This window comes from Venturia canescens, chromosome 4 (assembly GCF_019457755.1).
Source record: "Venturia canescens isolate UGA chromosome 4, ASM1945775v1, whole genome shotgun sequence".
In the NCBI taxonomy this organism is placed as follows: domain Eukaryota; kingdom Metazoa; phylum Arthropoda; class Insecta; order Hymenoptera; family Ichneumonidae; genus Venturia; species Venturia canescens.
The window spans coordinates 17,891,401-17,909,118 of NC_057424.1; the positions used below are offsets into that span (position 1 = coordinate 17,891,401).

At 37.9% G+C, this 17,718-nt stretch overlaps 4 protein-coding genes across 4 annotated transcripts in view; 1 reads left to right on the forward strand and 3 right to left on the reverse strand.

The window, feature by feature from the left end:
* Positions 1-9,091, forward strand: part of Ppn (Papilin) — a 66,561-nt gene extending 57,470 nt beyond the window's left edge. Inside the window, exons 19-30 of the mRNA XM_043418136.1 lie at positions 391-603; positions 686-856; positions 1,029-1,445; positions 1,558-1,770; positions 2,432-2,599; positions 2,848-3,090; positions 3,205-3,527; positions 3,834-3,984; positions 4,429-5,016; positions 5,582-5,737; positions 5,916-6,029; positions 6,207-9,091. Coding sequence (XP_043274071.1) covers positions 391-603; positions 686-856; positions 1,029-1,445; positions 1,558-1,770; positions 2,432-2,599; positions 2,848-3,090; positions 3,205-3,527; positions 3,834-3,984; positions 4,429-5,016; positions 5,582-5,737; positions 5,916-6,029; positions 6,207-6,415 — 2,966 coding nt within the window. The 3' untranslated portion in view covers positions 6,416-9,091. The remainder of the gene's footprint in view (positions 1-390; positions 604-685; positions 857-1,028; positions 1,446-1,557; positions 1,771-2,431; positions 2,600-2,847; positions 3,091-3,204; positions 3,528-3,833; positions 3,985-4,428; positions 5,017-5,581; positions 5,738-5,915; positions 6,030-6,206) is intronic.
* LOC122410107 (potassium/sodium hyperpolarization-activated cyclic nucleotide-gated channel 4-like) lies at positions 9,086-11,895 on the reverse strand. The gene is made up of 8 exons (XM_043418140.1): positions 11,615-11,895; positions 11,280-11,493; positions 10,905-11,091; positions 10,683-10,828; positions 10,394-10,586; positions 10,126-10,317; positions 9,741-9,964; positions 9,086-9,548 (listed from the first exon to the last, which is right to left on the reverse strand). The coding sequence occupies exons 1-8, from the start codon at positions 11,866-11,868 to the stop codon at positions 9,264-9,266; spliced, it is 1,695 nt and encodes a 564-aa protein (XP_043274075.1). The 5' UTR covers positions 11,869-11,895; the 3' UTR covers positions 9,086-9,263.
* Positions 11,896-11,962: 67 nt separating this feature from the next.
* Positions 11,963-14,835, reverse strand: Task7 (TWIK-related acid-sensitive K[+] channel 7). The gene is made up of 5 exons (XM_043418141.1): positions 14,700-14,835; positions 14,422-14,577; positions 13,828-14,171; positions 13,423-13,541; positions 11,963-13,094 (listed from the first exon to the last, which is right to left on the reverse strand). Exons 1-5 carry the CDS (start codon positions 14,824-14,826, stop codon positions 12,824-12,826), a joined length of 1,017 nt encoding a protein of 338 aa, XP_043274076.1. The 5' UTR covers positions 14,827-14,835; the 3' UTR covers positions 11,963-12,823.
* An 815-nt stretch (positions 14,836-15,650) lies between these two features.
* Positions 15,651-17,408, reverse strand: LOC122410109 (translation machinery-associated protein 16). The gene is made up of 5 exons (XM_043418143.1): positions 17,054-17,408; positions 16,880-16,971; positions 16,231-16,371; positions 16,002-16,150; positions 15,651-15,923 (listed from the first exon to the last, which is right to left on the reverse strand). Exons 1-5 carry the CDS (start codon positions 17,054-17,056, stop codon positions 15,709-15,711), a joined length of 600 nt encoding a protein of 199 aa, XP_043274078.1. The 5' UTR covers positions 17,057-17,408; the 3' UTR covers positions 15,651-15,708.
* Between the last annotated feature and the right edge of the window lie 310 nt (positions 17,409-17,718).

The window sequence follows — 17,718 nt, forward strand, 5'->3', positions numbered from 1 at the left end:
TACTTTTCTGGAATTCCTTCGGAACGTCCGCTCATGAAATCGAGTTTTATGCAGTGTCTAATTTTATTGAGATTTCATCGAGTGGTTAATCCAATTTTATTGTGAAATTTATTGACTTTTCATTAAGCTTCATTGCAGTCTCATTCGCTGCTGATTACAATTCCATCTTACTCCAACGAGCTCCAATATTATTGCAGTTTAATGCACAGTAACGATAATTTTTTTTTTTTTTTGGACTTTCGTTCAATTTCATGCTCTTTACAGAATTATTTTCAAAGCAATTTTTTTGTCAACTAATCACATACAGTTTCTAACTTACGACTGTCGTTCGCGTATGATTCAAAATTTGGAGTGATGAAAAACCGTGAACTTATTGAAATAAACAAACAGAACAAGACACCTGTCTGCTGCCCGCACTTCTCGGGGAATGTCACAATTATACGCAACGCTGGTTCTACGATTCGTACGAGCAACGCTGTCGACCATTTTATTACGGAGGATGTGGAGGAAACGGCAATAACTTTGAAACGGAGCACGAGTGTGCTGGTCGTTGCGAGAAGTCGCTTTCGACACCTGCGCCACCTGCTGTCGAATTCAGGACTGGTAATTATTATTAGCGAACTTTGTTTGTCCTTGAGGAAAGAAATTTCGCAATAATTGAATACATTTTTTTTTGAATTTTCAGAGTTTTGTTTCCTTCCTGACGAACGCGGTACTTGCAACGAAAATACAGTCAAATGGTTCTACGACAGTCGTGACGGTATTTGCAAACAATTCCACTACTCCGGATGCGGATCTAATGGCAATAAATTCGACACGCGAGAAGAGTGCGAATATCGATGTGGCGAAGTCCAAGGTGAGCTTCAAGTCAGACCAAAACGAACGTCAATGGAAAATTGACGATTGGGAAAAGAATTCAAAATTTTTCGTCCTTTGAGTATCATCGCTAAAAAGTTTTTTGCCAAACGAGTAAACACCTCATAAAACATGGAACGTTAAAAAAAATGCTGAACGTCATTCTGTTTCAGATGCTTGCGCAATGCCCAAAGTGGTTGGTCCCTGCAACGGTTTCGTAACTCAGTATTACTACGAGCGTCGAACCGATACGTGCGAGGAGTTCGAATACAGCGGATGTGCCGGAAATAAAAACCGCTTCCAGGACCGTCGAGCTTGCGAGGCTAAATGTCGAGAGGGCAGAGAGCCTTCGAGGCGAAACGAAACGAGCACGATTCCACCGGTGCCCACGCAACAAGTACTGCCGACTAGTCCAATCTGTTTCGAGTCTGTCGACGCTGGCCCTTGCGACGGCGACGTCACAGCTTATTACTACGACCCGACCTCCAAATCCTGTCAGGCCTTCATTTATGGTGGCTGCAAGGGAAATGCCAACAGATTCCAAACGGAGGAACAGTGCGAGAGACTCTGCGGACGTTTCCAGGGCCAAGGCACGTCCCGATGTTTCACTTTATTTAAGGATCGATTTTTACACTCGCTATGGTTAGTCCAATGTTACTGAGCTTGAGAAAAATTAACAAGTTTGGATTTCCGGATATTTAGACGCCTGTAACTTGCCCTCCGACACCGGACCTTGCAGAGGCATCTTCCCCAAAATATTCTACGATCCGAGCGCTCGTATCTGTCGCGAATTCATCTACGGTGGATGCGACGGAAACGCTAACAGATTCAGCAGCGTTCCCGAATGCGAATCCGTCTGCATTCATCGCGAAGAGCCTGCTCCTGCTGGAAATGACACAGCTCTCTCTCACTTCGGTATTTCTCGAAACTTATTCGTCGTTGCATTTCGATAAACAATGACGGGAGGTGCACGTTAACTAATGGAGAAGTGAATTGAACAAACTTGGTGCGGAGTTGAGTGATTTGTGGAGAAAAATCTGTTTTCCACGGATGACAAATGCATGCATCACTCAACCAAAAATTTCGTACGACAAAATTTTCGAAAGTTTTCAACTAGACAAAAATCAGGCAATTCTGATACTTCGTTTTGTGAATTTTTTATTTCGTTAGATTTTTTTAAAAAATCTCATCAATCAGTGAAATTTACATTCGCGGAATTCCTTGAATTGATTGTCGTTGAGGATTGAAAATTCGTCGGAATACGAAATCCTTTGCATGAGTTTGTGTAGTTCACTTTTAGCCCTCTTTGGTCGCTTTCTTATGCTCGACTTCCGAAATCTCAAAGTGAAACAGACCAAAATTTCCTGAGAATAAATGCTCCACAATTGTACAATTTTCACCGAAAGAAATGAAGCCTTCCAGGCTACACGAGACCAAAGAGGGTTGCTAAAAACCGACGACTAACAGAAAAATAATTGGTGATGACTGTTGGTAGCTAACATTGAAAAAATCATTAGTTCTCAAATAATGTGCTTGACGATTGAAAATAACAAACATTAAATGGGTGATGGTCCAGCTATTTGTCGTGAGCCTGTGGATATCGGATCTTGCTCGGCTGGCAATTACAAACGGTTCTACTACGACGACGATCGTCAAACTTGCATGCCATTCCTCTATACCGGTTGTGGTGGCAATCGTAACAACTTCAAAACCTTCGAATCATGTCTTAACACCTGTTTCCGGAGTAAGTTCTTCGCTATGTCGAGAAAAACTGTAAAATAATAATTCCGCATGTCAAAATTCAGCCGAATAGCGATAAGCGTCTGTTTGAACGAAAATAAATCTTTCATTTTTGTATCCAAAGTTTTCTGCTCCCAAAGCAGTTCCACGTTCGACTCGAAAAAAAAAAAAAAAATTCCATTTGAATTCTCACTCGAATATCATTCGTCAATTGCATTAAATCAATTTGCATTGTTCCACTGTCAATAACAGCGAGCAACGAGATAGACGTGGGAGGTGATGCGCATTTGAGGGATCCTTGCGCCGAGGCTCACGAGGAGTGCGCCATAATTCGTTGTCCTTACGGAAAAGAGGCATACGTCGATAACAGCGATTGCGAGCGTTGCCGTTGCGTTGATCCCTGCAGAGTGCTTTACTGTCCGGAAGGCACGAGATGTTCGATCAGCCTCGTGGCAACTGGCGATGGCACTGAATATCGCGGAGTTTGTAGATCGAGTAAGCGAACCATGAATGACGATAAAATGAAAACGCGAGGAAGTCGAAAGGGCAATGAAACCTGACAGGGAAATCGTCCGGGTCTGTGGAAAATGATTTTTTCTCTTTTTATAGCTTCAAAACCAGGAAACTGTCCCGTCGTATCAAACAGCACGAGATGCGAACGTGAATGTTCGACCGACGCTGATTGCGTCGAAGACACGAAATGCTGTGACAACGGCTGCGGCACCTCGTGTCTCGAACCAGCGCCCGAGCCACAGACGACCTTACCTCCCATTTTCAATATCACTGCACCACCGTACGGTGCCGAACCCGCTGCCATTAAAACTCCTGAACAACCGGAAGTCAGAGCCGAGGAAGGCTCCTATGTCACGATGACGTGTTACGCTACCGGAAATCCGAGACCGGCGATAACTTGGAGGAAAGACACGACAATCGTGAGTTTCAATTTGACGCTTTGAATTTTGATCTTTGAGTATAGGAACCATGCTGCGAAAGAAATCCTGTAAGTTGACAAAATGTTGTCTGTGCTCGTCGATTTTTATTTTTATTCGATCTAAAACGGTCTTCTTCCATTAGATTTTATCCCCAAAAACGTCAGTTGTTTATTTGAGTTTAAAATGAAAAAAATACTCGGTCTTTGTGGCTGAGAAAGTAGTTGAAAGAAACCAAAAGAATTGCAACAAGCAGTTCGTCCCTGAGAGTCACTGTGCGAAACAGTGACCGATTTCCATAAATTTCAGATCAATGCAGCAGAGAAGAGACGACGTATATTGGGCGATGGATCTCTCCAAATCATCAACTTGTATTCCTACGATCGTGGTACTTACGTGTGCACCGCAGACAATGGATTGGGACCACCTGCCAGGACGGAATACCACCTCGAAGTCACAGGTAAGAGGCAATCATTTTGGATTTTAATCAGTTGGGAAAAGTGGATGAAGTCGGAATGCTCGGGTTGGTCTAAATGTTGTGTAATCATAGTGGATCAGTGCAAGCGTTATTTCAGAAAAAAAGAGTTCAGCCAATCAAATTGTCGCTTGAATCATCGTTGATGCATTTTCGTTACCAAAGTTGAGAAGCAAAATTAGTGAGATTTTTCAACAGCATCTTATTTATAGAATCTTTTAAAAATGACGGTTGCACTCTTCCGTAGAATGTACACGCTCCCCCTAACATTGTCTCTCACACGAATAATCACTCTGGGAATGATAACCCTCGTAAGTCTTTGTGCCCGTAACTCCGAGTCCCTCAAATAACGCGTGAAATGCATTTGTTGATACCGAGGAAAGAAGAAGGTTTTTGTGGATTTATTAACCATAGAAAAATAATTCTTAGAGCCGCACGATCGTTCAGCGGCCATCGTAGGAGAGCCGAGCACGTTTGTCACCGTGACGATGAATTCTCCAACGGTATTACACTGTTACGCAATGGGTTGGCCAAGGCCGTTCGTAACTTGGTGGCGGGGTGATCGCATGTTGCCATTGTCCTCGGAATATTACGAGCAAGATTCCGACTATACTTTGCTAATACGATCGGTAACGCTAACGAATCTCGGTGTTTACACCTGCCAAGCTTACAACGGTATCGAAAGACCTGCATCCTGGTCCGTAACCCTTCAAGCAATCGGTCCGGTTTACAACATCCGACCTGATCAACTCGAATACGCTCAATATCTCGTTCAGCCACCCAAACGACCCGACAGACCCGCCACCGAACGTCCTCAATACCCTTACAGACCGAGCAGAACTCAAATCCCCGACAATCAAACCTACGCACCCATTTATCCAACCCAACCACCGCCGCATCGACAACCGTACACTCCAAGACCAGCCTACACTCCCAGGCAACCGTACACTCCTAGACCAGCCTATACTCCTCCGGGTGTTATTCCCATCGAAAACCCGGCGCCACAGCCGTTCAGAGGTAAGACAACTTTGTTGCTCCTCAGCAAAACAATCGATTCTGAATTCAAGACCCGCTGATTCGCTCGCTTCTAAGGAACTGCAGCCAAAAAACTTCATTTATTTTCTACGTCTCGAAACGTGTGGTTTTTTTCTCAATTTATGAATGAACCTCTGTAACTTCATTGAATTTCATTCAAATTCATTGAACTTGTATCGTATAACAATGCTGTTATGACGAAGGTTCAATGACTGGCGAGTGTTTCAATCGTGGAACGAAGAACCACAGAGATTTTTATAATCGGCCGGGAGTCTGAAAGAATGATAATTTTTCGAAATTTATTCAAAAACGTTGAAGGAAAAAAATTCAAGTTGAATTTCCGCCTAAGCTGATGGATTCTATAAGTAATTATGACGTGCATGCTGCATGAAAGAAGCTTATTAGACAAGCACGTTGCATGAACCTCAACGAAAAACAACGCATTCCACTGGATTAAACAAACTCACTTTTATCATCGAATCGCATCGCTTCCTCGATCGATCCTTCTTCAAATTGAATTCAAATAAATTATGTCACTCGATCACAGTACCGGTGAATGTCAACGTGAGTACGGACCAGACGGAATACCCGGTAGGAAGCGACATCAGCTTGCATTGCACCGTGGATGGCTATCCGATTCCAACGGTCCTATGGTATAAGAACGACGAACTCATTCTTACGGATGATCGTATCAAGATTTCTGGTAAGTTATCAATTCGAAGCCAAGCTCTTGAAAAAAGTTTCGTTAAATCATTTTCAATGGTCCAAAGAAAAAGACAGCCTCATTTTTAACCGCAAGAGCAAAAACTTTGTGAATAATTTTTGGGAATAAAATGATTTTCAAAATATTTTTATTATTACGATTTATTACGCTTTTACAGAATCAAATCAACTTGTCATTTCGAGTGCAACGAACAACGATACGGGCACCTATCGGTGCGACGCTTCCAACGAAAACTCAAGGAGTACAGCGAGTGTTGATATTCGCGTCGAGGGTAAAAAACTTTTAATTACACAAATGATTAAATCTTTCAATTAGTCATTATTTGTGTTACGAGGAGTTCAGTTCAGAGGAGCGTATTGGAAAAGCCTTTGAGCAACAAAAATGACATTATTTCAAATGGCAATATTCGGTGATTTTATCCAGGTTTTTTTCTTGCACTGTTTGACAGGCATGTACATACATCCGGATTGTCAGGACAACGCGTTCTTCGCAAAATGTGATTTGATCGTATTCGCGAAGTATTGTCGACACCAGTACTACGCGAAATTCTGCTGTAGATCCTGTACGGAAGCGGGTCAACTATCAGCGACCGGTCCCCGCTTGAACGCAGCTAAAAAACGAAGGAGAAGAAGTTCCCTCGATCGCTGGCTCGTTTAAGACGAAGATAAGAAGAAAAAGAAGTGAAAACCCAACCGAATATATATCAGACGAATAACATCGAAAACACACACCGAAACAATGAAGAAGTTACGAGGAGGAAGTGAGGAAAAACAAGAATCAAAATGGAAGCCACTTTAGCATTGTAGTCGAGTATGTCAGGGGAGGTCGACAGAATCAACGAACTTGTCATGCTCATGACGCCCGAACGTTAAGAAGGGTCAGGTAAAAGGGAGCAAAGAGAATACGAAAGAGAGACAATGTCTGTCGATAAAAAAGTGGAGAAATAAACAAACGAGAGAAAAAAAAAAGATAGAAAAGAAATAAACCGGAAGTCGGAAAGAACGAATCGAATCTCGTTCACTGCCAAAGTTTTAGAACGTCTATCCTTACATATGTAGATACTAAGTACCTATATACATATTAATCGACTTACCGTCGAGTGACAAAAGAATAAGAGAAGATATCGAATAAGCGGGGGAGAAAGCAGAACGATATGGAAAAAAGTAATGAGAATGCGAAAACTCAGCGACGTGACGTTTGCTGGCACTTTGAGCGGAAGCACACATTTTACCTTTTATAAAAACACCCCACACATATGAAAATGTTCACATATCGTTCGTCGAATATTTCATGTCTGAAAAAAAAAGAATCATCTACATTGATCAAGTGAACGGGAAAACGTGTATATGATATGTGGACTCCGTGACGTCACGTGCAATTATTCCAAGCGTTGACGCTCTTTGTATAATGAATATTCCGATACGTACAAGACATTCCGTGGTCAGGATTTACCGAGTGATGGATCATTCCATTATCCGGAGTAAAAAGTTCTTGGGCATTTTTATTTGCGACGAATAGTTCACGAGAATTTGATGATTAGCGACTGGGGATTCTGTTCAGCTGTCGCTAATTGATGAATATCTCAGCAACGGTACGTTGCACACATAAAAATAATCCTGGACCAACTGCTCTAGAATCGTCTGATCCACTTGCCCCATTGATCTTGACACTGTCGGAATCGCTTGTAGCTATATATATAAATATGTATACTTTATTAATGAATAGTTTTAATAACTTCGTAGTACATTTCTAAGGCAATTTGCAAACGTATTTGCGATAATAGCAAGCGGTGACACTATTTGTATGCAAGATACCCGCGGAAGAATACAAAAAACGATAAATGTCTGTTATTAACCAATGACTGTCACAAATAATTCACACGAAGACACATAAGGAGACTCGCATTTGTACAGTTGTATTTTATTAACAGTAGAAGATTTTCAGAGCCATATTTTCACGTGTACGTAATTTTGCTTTCGTATAGAAATCAGTTAATTTATAGATCGACCGGTGAACACTGTTTTTTTTTACCTCAGCGTCTTCCTGATGAATTTTATTAATCTTTCTTTCGAATTCCAACGAGTTTACATTTTTATAAATATCGTCATGAATTAACATGCACCTGGTGCCAAGGATCAACAGTTTTATTCGAATTTAAGTTTTGACTCGCTTATCAGGCCGTAGGCACTCCGAAGACAATCCACCCCGAGAAACATCGAGTAGATTATTTTGTAAAACGAACTTATTAACGAACGAAGGATTGATGAATTTAAACATAAACAACAAAAGTAGTAATAACAATGTTTGTAAGAATAAAATAACTCAAATGCGAGCAACAATATTTAAAAAAAAAAAATAGAACGAAGAGAAAAAAAAACATTTTATACCTGTACGTGAATGAGTGGCAAAAATATTCGTGGAAAATTTCGAAAGCGAATTATGGAACTGCACTAGTGCGACGCAATCGACGAGCGTTTTTTCACATATCGATCGAGCCTAAAAACACGCGTTAGAGTAAAACACACACACGTACACACATACACATACACGGGGACACAGTGATGCACACAGTGCCTTACTACTAAGAGCTCTGAACTACAAATCGAAAAAAAAATTGGTGAAGAAATCTTGTAGAACTCTTGCAGAAGGAAAAAAATAATGAAAACCGATTTACGAGCTTTCCTCGTGCAAACAAGACCCCAGGCTGGATGTTGAATATCGATATGACAGGCTAAACATTTTGAAATTATCAAATATCAATGATTTATATATCAAAATATAAATAAATGTTTTTCAAAAATATTTAACATTAAAGTGAACAGTAAATTTTGAACTCCCTATAGTTTAATGAAAGAAAAAAAAAAAAAACGGAGCAGTATTCTTCGTATCTCGAGAATACATAGAGTAGCTCAGAATATTATGAAACAAAGATAAAACAAAAGTATATATATATCGAAACACGTCACTGATAATGAATATTTTATCGACAATAATAAAGGTTAAGGAATTTAAATTACACTTAGATATGAAATATTTGATTATCTTCTAAGGTGGAATCTATTATTATTCTTTTTGTTCATATTTTTGATGTTTTTCTATTTTTTCAACGTCACGTTAATCCTTAAGGTGGAAAACGAAATGTTTGAATTTTGAAGCATTATTTTTTGTATTCTACGATGCTATAATAATCCTACGTAACGTCGTTTTATAAGTTGTTGCCATTTTTCGTAGATGTTATGTGTACGAAACATTTGTCATGTCGAATGAATCTTAAAAAATTCTACTGTAGCGCTAAAGTTAAAAATATATCTGTATACGCAGTTTAAAACGAAATCTCGATGAGATTTGAAGATTTTTATTAATCCACCCATTCTCCGTCGTCACATTCGATTAGGCGCTACTAATAAAGTGTGTTTTATTTATTATCAACGCTATATGACAAATTAATTAGATCGTTATTAATAAAACGTAAATTAGTTACGGTTCCATCAGTTACATCACATCATCAATTGTAATGTTTTCTCGTACTGAGTCTCGCGGCGCGATTAGCGTTCATCAAAAAACGTTTGTGCTGCTCCTCGATCATCGCCGTTCGTTGCATTCTTTCTGTTGCTATACGCTCGATTTTATCGTACAAATCACTTTGCACTGCAATACATTTGCGAAAATCTTTACGATCGAGACGGTACACTTCGCAGACTTCGATCGCTAGAACACTCGCTACTCTTCGCTGGTCTTGTACCAAAAGCGCTACCTCGCCGAAATGAGCACCGTCGTCCAAATGGCAAACCTGTTGGATTTTTTTTTTTTTTTTTTTTTTCCCCAATCTCCTGCTTCATCAATTCCATTTGGATTCGAACGATTTGAGCGCCACGATTAGATTTTGGGTCATTGAGGACTTATTTCAAAATTTTGAATTTTTTAACACACTCTTTTAGTTTGAACTTTGATGCTTTTTTTTCGTTGCAAAATACAAATTTACCTCCTTGCCAGTAGGCGTGAGAACAGCGACAGTCCCATTAGCCAAAAAAAACATGCAGTCACCCTGCGTCCCGGCTTTTACTATGACGTCATTCGGCAGATACAATTCGAACTTCAAGTGCGCAACTATTGACACGAGCACGTCTTTTGGAAGACTCCTGAAAACTGCGACGTTCTCGACCAATCGCCTTCCGGAATGTAACAAAATTTCTTGTCTCAGTTGTTCTTGGAAACAATTTGAAACGATTCATTAATTACAGCGATTTTGCAGCAGTAAATAAACAAAGTTATTGTTTCAAAGAGTACGACAATTCAAAAGTGTTTTTATACTTTTTTTATTTCAATTAATATGGTAAGTGAGAAAATAATAATAAAATTCGAGATACCAGAGAGACCACTCAATATATTTTTCTCCCGGAAGTAACTGTTTCTGTATCGATGCTGATAATAAGAAAACAGTCGTCTCTTCATGTACGGAGGCAGTTGTTTCTGCCTCGTGTAAGCGGTCAACTGATTCATGATTTCTTGGTATTTGGATTCAGCTGCTTTGCTGACGGCTCGAATTTGCAGAAACATACCTACGAAACATTATGACAACGAAAATTATGATTTTTTCGAATAAAATTTCATCAGTAACTGCATCTCGAATCATACCAATGACGTAAGCCTCGAAAATACGTCCTAGAACCATAAGAATCGTGCAAATGATCGTGTGACCTTGAGTCCTGGGCTCTATACCACCGAAACCACTGGCAACAAAATTTTGTATCACGATAAAGAGGGCATGACGATATCTTGCAGGGATTTCTTCCTTTGGTACATTGGACACCCAACAATCCTCACATTCCTGAAATTTTTTTTCTGTACAGAATATTTCAAAGAATTTGTACAAAGATTTTGCCTTGATTTCATGTTTTTTTTTTTTTATCGTTTTGAATCTTACTTCAGCAGTGATTCGTAGGACGTACATGATGAGAACTGGTGTGACGTAACAGAGGCAAGCAAACCAGTGAATGACGTACAGCGAAAGGACGAAGATGCTGACCATCTGGTGAGTCGATTCTTTTATCTGTAAGTGCTGTGAAAAACCTTTGAGAATTTAGATCGTACTTCGCTCAGAGTTGAACGAAAAAAAAAAAAAAAAAAACAGTTTTTCAAAGATTACCACGAAAAGCTGAAAGACGTAAGAGTTGAAAGTAACGTAACGAAATATTTTTAGAAACGGTATGAGATTTATGAGAGCCACCACTATGGAGGAGTTCCTGCCAGGAGTTTTTCTCCATTTGTAAGTGATACGATCGTAGGGAAGAGACGTCAGAATATCGATAAGAAGAAATCCTTTGAGATATTTTCTGAAAGTAGATCATCGTAATGATGAAAATCACGAAAACATTATCGATGTTCGTAAATAACAGGAGCTACAATTATTGCGTTTTTATTGTTTTTCAACCATGAAAATTCGGTTCAAGTATCTCAAAGATGAGGCTTAAAATATGAGATTGAATTATTATAAATATAGTGACGTAAATTACTTAAATACTTTTGATTGTCGAAGATTTATGATCTTCTGTCCATTGGATGGAACCCCGGTGAAACAGTTGAAAATTATATCCAACCAGAAAAATACGTAAATCACAGGATTTACGGTATCGATACGAATCACTTCATAATCCAGGACAATAAAACTGATCATAAAAGGAACGGTAATAAAAGCAACGGCGTAAACAAGAGTCATCAAGATTTCCCACACGAATCTGCAAAAAAATGTGATTAGGACATCGATTTTTTGTTGTCGTTGAGAATAAAATCCTCATTTTTCGATTGGTTTGATTAAAACAAAAGTTTCCTCCGATTTGGGTCATTAACAAAAAATACCTGACAGGACTAAACGGATGGATGATCCACCAGTCTGACAATTGACACTGCCTCCGCCTTTCTCTCCTGACAGCTGCCAAACTGTCAGCCCACTCGCTCGCGATTGGATGTCGATGACTCATCAAACACCACAATCTCCATTTGAAAAACCAGCTGAAAGATCTAACGAAAGGTGGTAAGAAGCTGGGAAGCGCGAGATCTGACTTCGAGGTCAACTCGCACTCGTGGACGTTTTTAGGAAAATCCTGCTGCATTATTTGTCAATAAAAATAACGAAGTACTCGCTGAATTGTTTGCTTGTCAACGAGCTTGCTCAAAGTAAATAACTAACTTCAAGACCAGCAGATGTAAATATAACACATTGTCATTTATTTTAAACATTTTTTTATATTGTATAAAAAGTATAGTGACTATTTTTTAAAAATTAATTCATGCATATGTACAAATTTTTGTTTTTATGAAAAAAGAAACAATTTTTATCACTCTATTTTCCTTTCACGTACAGTACTAAATTTGACACACATTACATACTTTGCCATGTCGAGTATTTTCAGTTCGCACGTGCAAACGTTAAAATTTCTTATGGAACACCAATTCGATCATCGTACAATTTTTCAATTCATCCTATTCACGGAACAGGACTTGAAAAAAAATCTAGACTATTCGTTCAAAATTGGCAACGTCAAACACTCATTTCAAATTAGTTTTGCTCGTATTAATTTGCAAAATTGCTCATGACTCCAGGGATGTTTTTTTTTTTAAGAAATTCGATTTCTATGGACTCCTGAAAATACGCTGAACACCTCTTCGCATGCGAGTGAACATTTTAGTACAAAATGTCAAATTTTTCATCTTCTGTAACACGATTATTTCATTGGATTCGTACGTATGTATATTGTATATTGAAATATAGATATTTATCGAGAAATATGGAGGTGCCGTCGTCGTAGTACGTGATTCTTTCGTATTCAAATAAAAAATAGTGTAAAAAAATAATGGTCTTTTAAAAAGTGTACCTGTTTCTAAGGATGTTAAGGATAATTATAAATTTGAAGTATTGTACAACAGCGGGACCGAGGCTTGTAAACATACGAGCGAATGATTTAGAGATGATCCTTCTTAGTGAAGGCCAATGCCAAATAATTCACGACTCATGCTGTCAGTTCTCGAAGACCGACGAAGTTGACTACGGCGACGAAACTCCTTCCATCAGACGGACGCTCTTTTCACCCGAAGGCTCGCCGTGATCGAGGGTGGTCGGTAGCCCTGGTATCCACCGGATTCTCGCAGCAACTCCGAATTCGCCGTACCGAGACACGTGCAAGAACAAACGCTCACGCAGTCGTCCGTCTCGTGCAACATGGGCACATGACCCGCGAGGATTTTTCCGTTTACAGCAACAACTTCGCCGTCTAACGTCAGTACGTGGTGGGAGGCCGATTGTAATTCGTTGTCATCTCGCCTCACTTCCTCCGCGTTCCTGCGAACAATCATTCACTTTATAAAAAATACAATTTTTTACTTATAATGTATGAAAAATATAATTTTTTATTGAGGTTTTTTAATGCTTGAATTTCAACGGAAGAAACGTCAGATCATTACATTTTTGATATTATCACAGTGGCGAAGGCCCTTAATTCCTGTACCTACAATTAACGTAGGACCAAATATCGAATTGATGTTCAACATCAATCTGCGTAACCACTTTTTTCGCATTTGAGACGTCCCGTTTTGAAGCAAAATCATTTCATTTTTAATTTAACAAAAAATGAATAAAAAAAATCTGTTGACACGCCATGGATACTCACATCGTCATGAAGCGGAGTACGAGTAAGTTAATACTTGCGGCAACGACAGCTAGGCCAAAAAGGATGAAAACCAAGCTGAGGGCAACGTATCCCGGCTTGGTCGAGAGTGCTTGATCATTCTAGAAAATAATCAAAGATTTTTTATGAAAATAATGGACAATCAATTCGCCGTAATGTCTACGTGTTAAAAAAACATTTTTAACGAATTTTTTCCATCTTAAGATAGCGACAATGGAAAATAAATACCTTGGATCATTTCCATATGGGAAAAGTACCGAAATTACCTGAGTTTTGAAATTTTGATAAAAATGAAGATTTTGTTGTGACTCGTGGGGAAAAAAAATCGTTAAAAAAAATGGTTTTCTCATTTTTCGATGCGTAGTGCGTTCCGGAATCATCGATTACCTGCAGAGCGACGTAGTCGCCGAATCCTATGGTGGTGAGCGTAACGAAACAGTAATAAAAACTATCGAAATAGCTCCAACCTTCGTAACGTGAAAATACTGCAGCACCGGTTGTGATTATAATGCTCGATAACATTCCAGTCGCGAGCATAAGATTCATCTCCGTAGCCTCGGTCCTGTGACACTTTAAATATTTTTTTGCACGTCTTATCACAACCGATGCTACTTTGTTCAAACGTTCACCGATACTTTGGAACATAACAAGACCCAGTGGGATCCCAACCATTGCATAAAGCATGCAAAATGCTTTTCCCAATACGGTCACCGGAGTCGAATGTCCATATCCTGTGGGAAACCAATAGAAAATTAACATTTTATATGAAAATACAAACTGCCAAGAACTAAATGAAAATGGACTATTTTTTTTCTGCTTTAAGTGTAAAAATTATTCGCAATTAATTGCTTTTAATAATTCTCACTAATTTTTTACTCGTTTTGAATATTCCTAAATGACAAAAGTATTAATGTAATGATAATCATCTAATTTGACGAATGTAACGTTGACATAAATGAAGTGTAAAAATATTTAATTTACCTATCATCGCGAGTACGACAGTCGCAAAATAAAATGCACCGGCAAATTTCCACTGTGGTCCAGCTTTGTGAGGCTTGTTTTCGATTATTACGATTTCAACCATTCTGTAATCCTCCTCGGAAATATTATACTTTCTCATCATGTTTCGTTTGACCTCTGTAAAAAGAAAAAAAAATAATACAATACTGTACAAATAATCTTGAAGCAACGAGCATGAGTTTCATTATTTCGAAAAATATTGGATTCCGAGTGAACTGATTAATATAATAATTATTTACCAGAAAGAAATTCCCAGCGTTTACGTTCCGTGTCAGATTCCAGTGCATCAAAAACGGCAGCACCGATTAATAAATATGTGAATGTGCACACGACAAGAGACAACGTTCTGACGTTTTGCCTCTTCATTGCAGGTCCCCTGTTTCTTCGATATTAAGGATTTCAAAATATTTCCAAAAAAAAAAAGTAAAAAAATTTTTGTAATAAAACTACGAAAAATCAATGTATTACAAAATTCAATCACGAGTTTGATATTTATTTAGAATATGAAATGCAATATTTCAAAAATCGAGAATCACTCGATCGATATTCGAAACTTATTATTCCCATATTTTCAATTTTTATTCATTTTTTTATTTCTACTTGATATCTCCAGGGAAAATATTGAGTCTCGGAGATACGAACATTCCCTCAGTCAAGCTCTGAAAGCACGAGATGAACTGAAATGCGTGGAGCCTGTGGAGCATCGTGGAGCTTGAGAGTATTGATCGCGTCCACGAAACGAACCTTTTCTGTCAACTGCCGTTGCTCTAGCGTCGATAAGATTTTTTTTCTCGTTTATTTTCTATTCCATTGTTGGATATATGCACATACGTATATAAACGTATTTTAAATCTGGTTTTGCTCAATTTATGTCATTCTCATCGATTTCTTTTTTTTTTCAAGAAACGAACAGAACAATAACTATTCAAGACCAAGTTTTTCTGCTAAGATTTTGTGAACTATCTCATTGAAAAAAAATTTTTTTGGTTGATAGTTTTTGACAAATTGAATAAAGTTTTTGACAAATTAAATAGCATTCTCAATAGAGCCCCTCACAATTAAGCTCATCGGATTATTTTCCCCTTATTTACTTTTCATCATTCAAAACGTCTATATTTTCGAGAAAAATTATTCTCGAAAATATAGATTATTAAGATAATTTAATTTTCATGTTAACAAGAGTAAAAATATTTTATCAGAATAAAATTTGTATTTGAAAAATAAATATTATCTAGTCACAATATATTTTCATGGGTCTGCATCCATCAAAGTTGCTGTGGGACATTCCTCCGTTTCTGGACCGAATTTTGGGGCACTCTTTTCTGCCTTAGATTTCTTATGAATTGCTTCTTCTAAATTTTTCTTGCCCCATCGACGAAAAATGAAATTAGGCAAATAACGCAAATCACCGTCCCATTTTTGTAACATCGAGCATTGCGAAGCGATCATTATGTTAGGAATTTCTAGAAACAAGATTGGGAAAAAGTTAATGATTTATTTGGTTCTAAAAAAAACGAAAAGGAAGATGAAGAAGTATTAACCTATTCCACTAGCTTCGTACTCTTCTTTCTCGCGTTCTTTTGACATTCGCAAAATGTCTTCGCGACTGGCGTGACTTTTATTCTTTTTACCAATGACTTTGTTTTTCTGAGCTATGAAATCCAACTCTTCATCGTGCCTTGCAATGTATCTGAAAGATCGATTAGATTTCAATAAACTTTTATCAAATTTCAATCGAAATAAATTTCAAAACTAGAATGGCTTACCCACTTTTCTAGTAGCTCCATTGTCAGTTCAGGAGTGTACGGACATACTCCAGGCACCATATTTTCTTGGAGCCAAAGCATTTTTTCACCAACCAACATTTGCTTCATTGAGCCTGCTTGTTTGGCACGAGTTCTGTTGGTTATTCTGAAAATGAAATATTCTGTGAGTATTATTCAATGCCGAATATATTACTTTGAACATTTTTAAAGAAGGTACATTTTCACTCAAATTCCACTAAGAATCTATGGAAATTATGTATTTGTTTGGCATGTGAATACAATTATGAAAACTATCTGAAGCATCTCTTCTGAGTTTTTGATAACATTCATAATTCGAATCTCATGAAAAAGATCGTTCACTTGCATTAGGCTTCCTACTATTCAGTTTTGTTCTTATACAGAAACATGGTAAGGTAATACACTGGAAAAAAGTGACTATTGGAGAAGACTTAAAGTAAAACAGAAAAGTGATTAGCTTGCATCACAGAAAAATTTATATTGCATTTTTTTACATTATTCTTTTCTCATAGGTATGCAGTCGTACATATTGTATACCTGACAAATACGGTAAAGATTCATAGATTGCTTATAAAATTTTAAAGTAACACTAATAAGCTAACAAGCTTCCGCATATGTATTGTCAAAGAGCATACTTTACTGTTTTTTTAGCGATGGCAGCAGACTTTCTGCTGTTTGGATGAATCATTTTCTTGACCTTCGCCAACTCTTTCTTCAGTGTGTTCGACTATATTGATAGTTAAACGTGTTAAGTTAATAACAAATCTTTACTCAAAAAAGATATTTATATAGTTTCAATGGATACTTACCATTTTTATTTGTTATACAGATACTTTGAATGAAACACTTTGCTTAATTTTATATTTTGTTTATGTACTTAGAGGTTCAGACAGATCTAACCTCTTTCTGGGAATTATATTGTTCGGCTTTATTCGTAATTGATAAAACCAAGAATAGTTTCCTCGGACAAAACTACAAAACTAGATCAATTGTAAAAAATCTCCTAATCATAAAATTCCTTATGAATGATGAAAAATGCGATTGAAATTATTGACAATATCATTTTTCCACAAATAGCAGAAAAAGCACATGGTATTTATTATTGAAGATGTAGAACGTAGAACCAGAACCTCTCTCCTCGAGACTGCAATTTTCGAATTATCGATGAAAACACCTACAGCGACATCTATGCTTACATCTAAAACTATTTGACTGCAGTTTTTTCGACTAGTGACTTTCGGCCGACCGTAAATAGTGAAAACGCCATTTTCGGCCAATCTAGTCCCTACCCCTGCGGGGCTAACTTCACTGTTGGTACCTTTGTAATGATTCGCTTATAGAAGAACCAATAGACACCCGTGAAATATGAAAACAGTTTACAACTTTTACTGCTAAGAAATTTTTAACGAATTTCTCCTATAGGGACAAAGAAAGTTCTTTGTTTGAGCGTAAGATCGAACAGCTCAATGAAAAT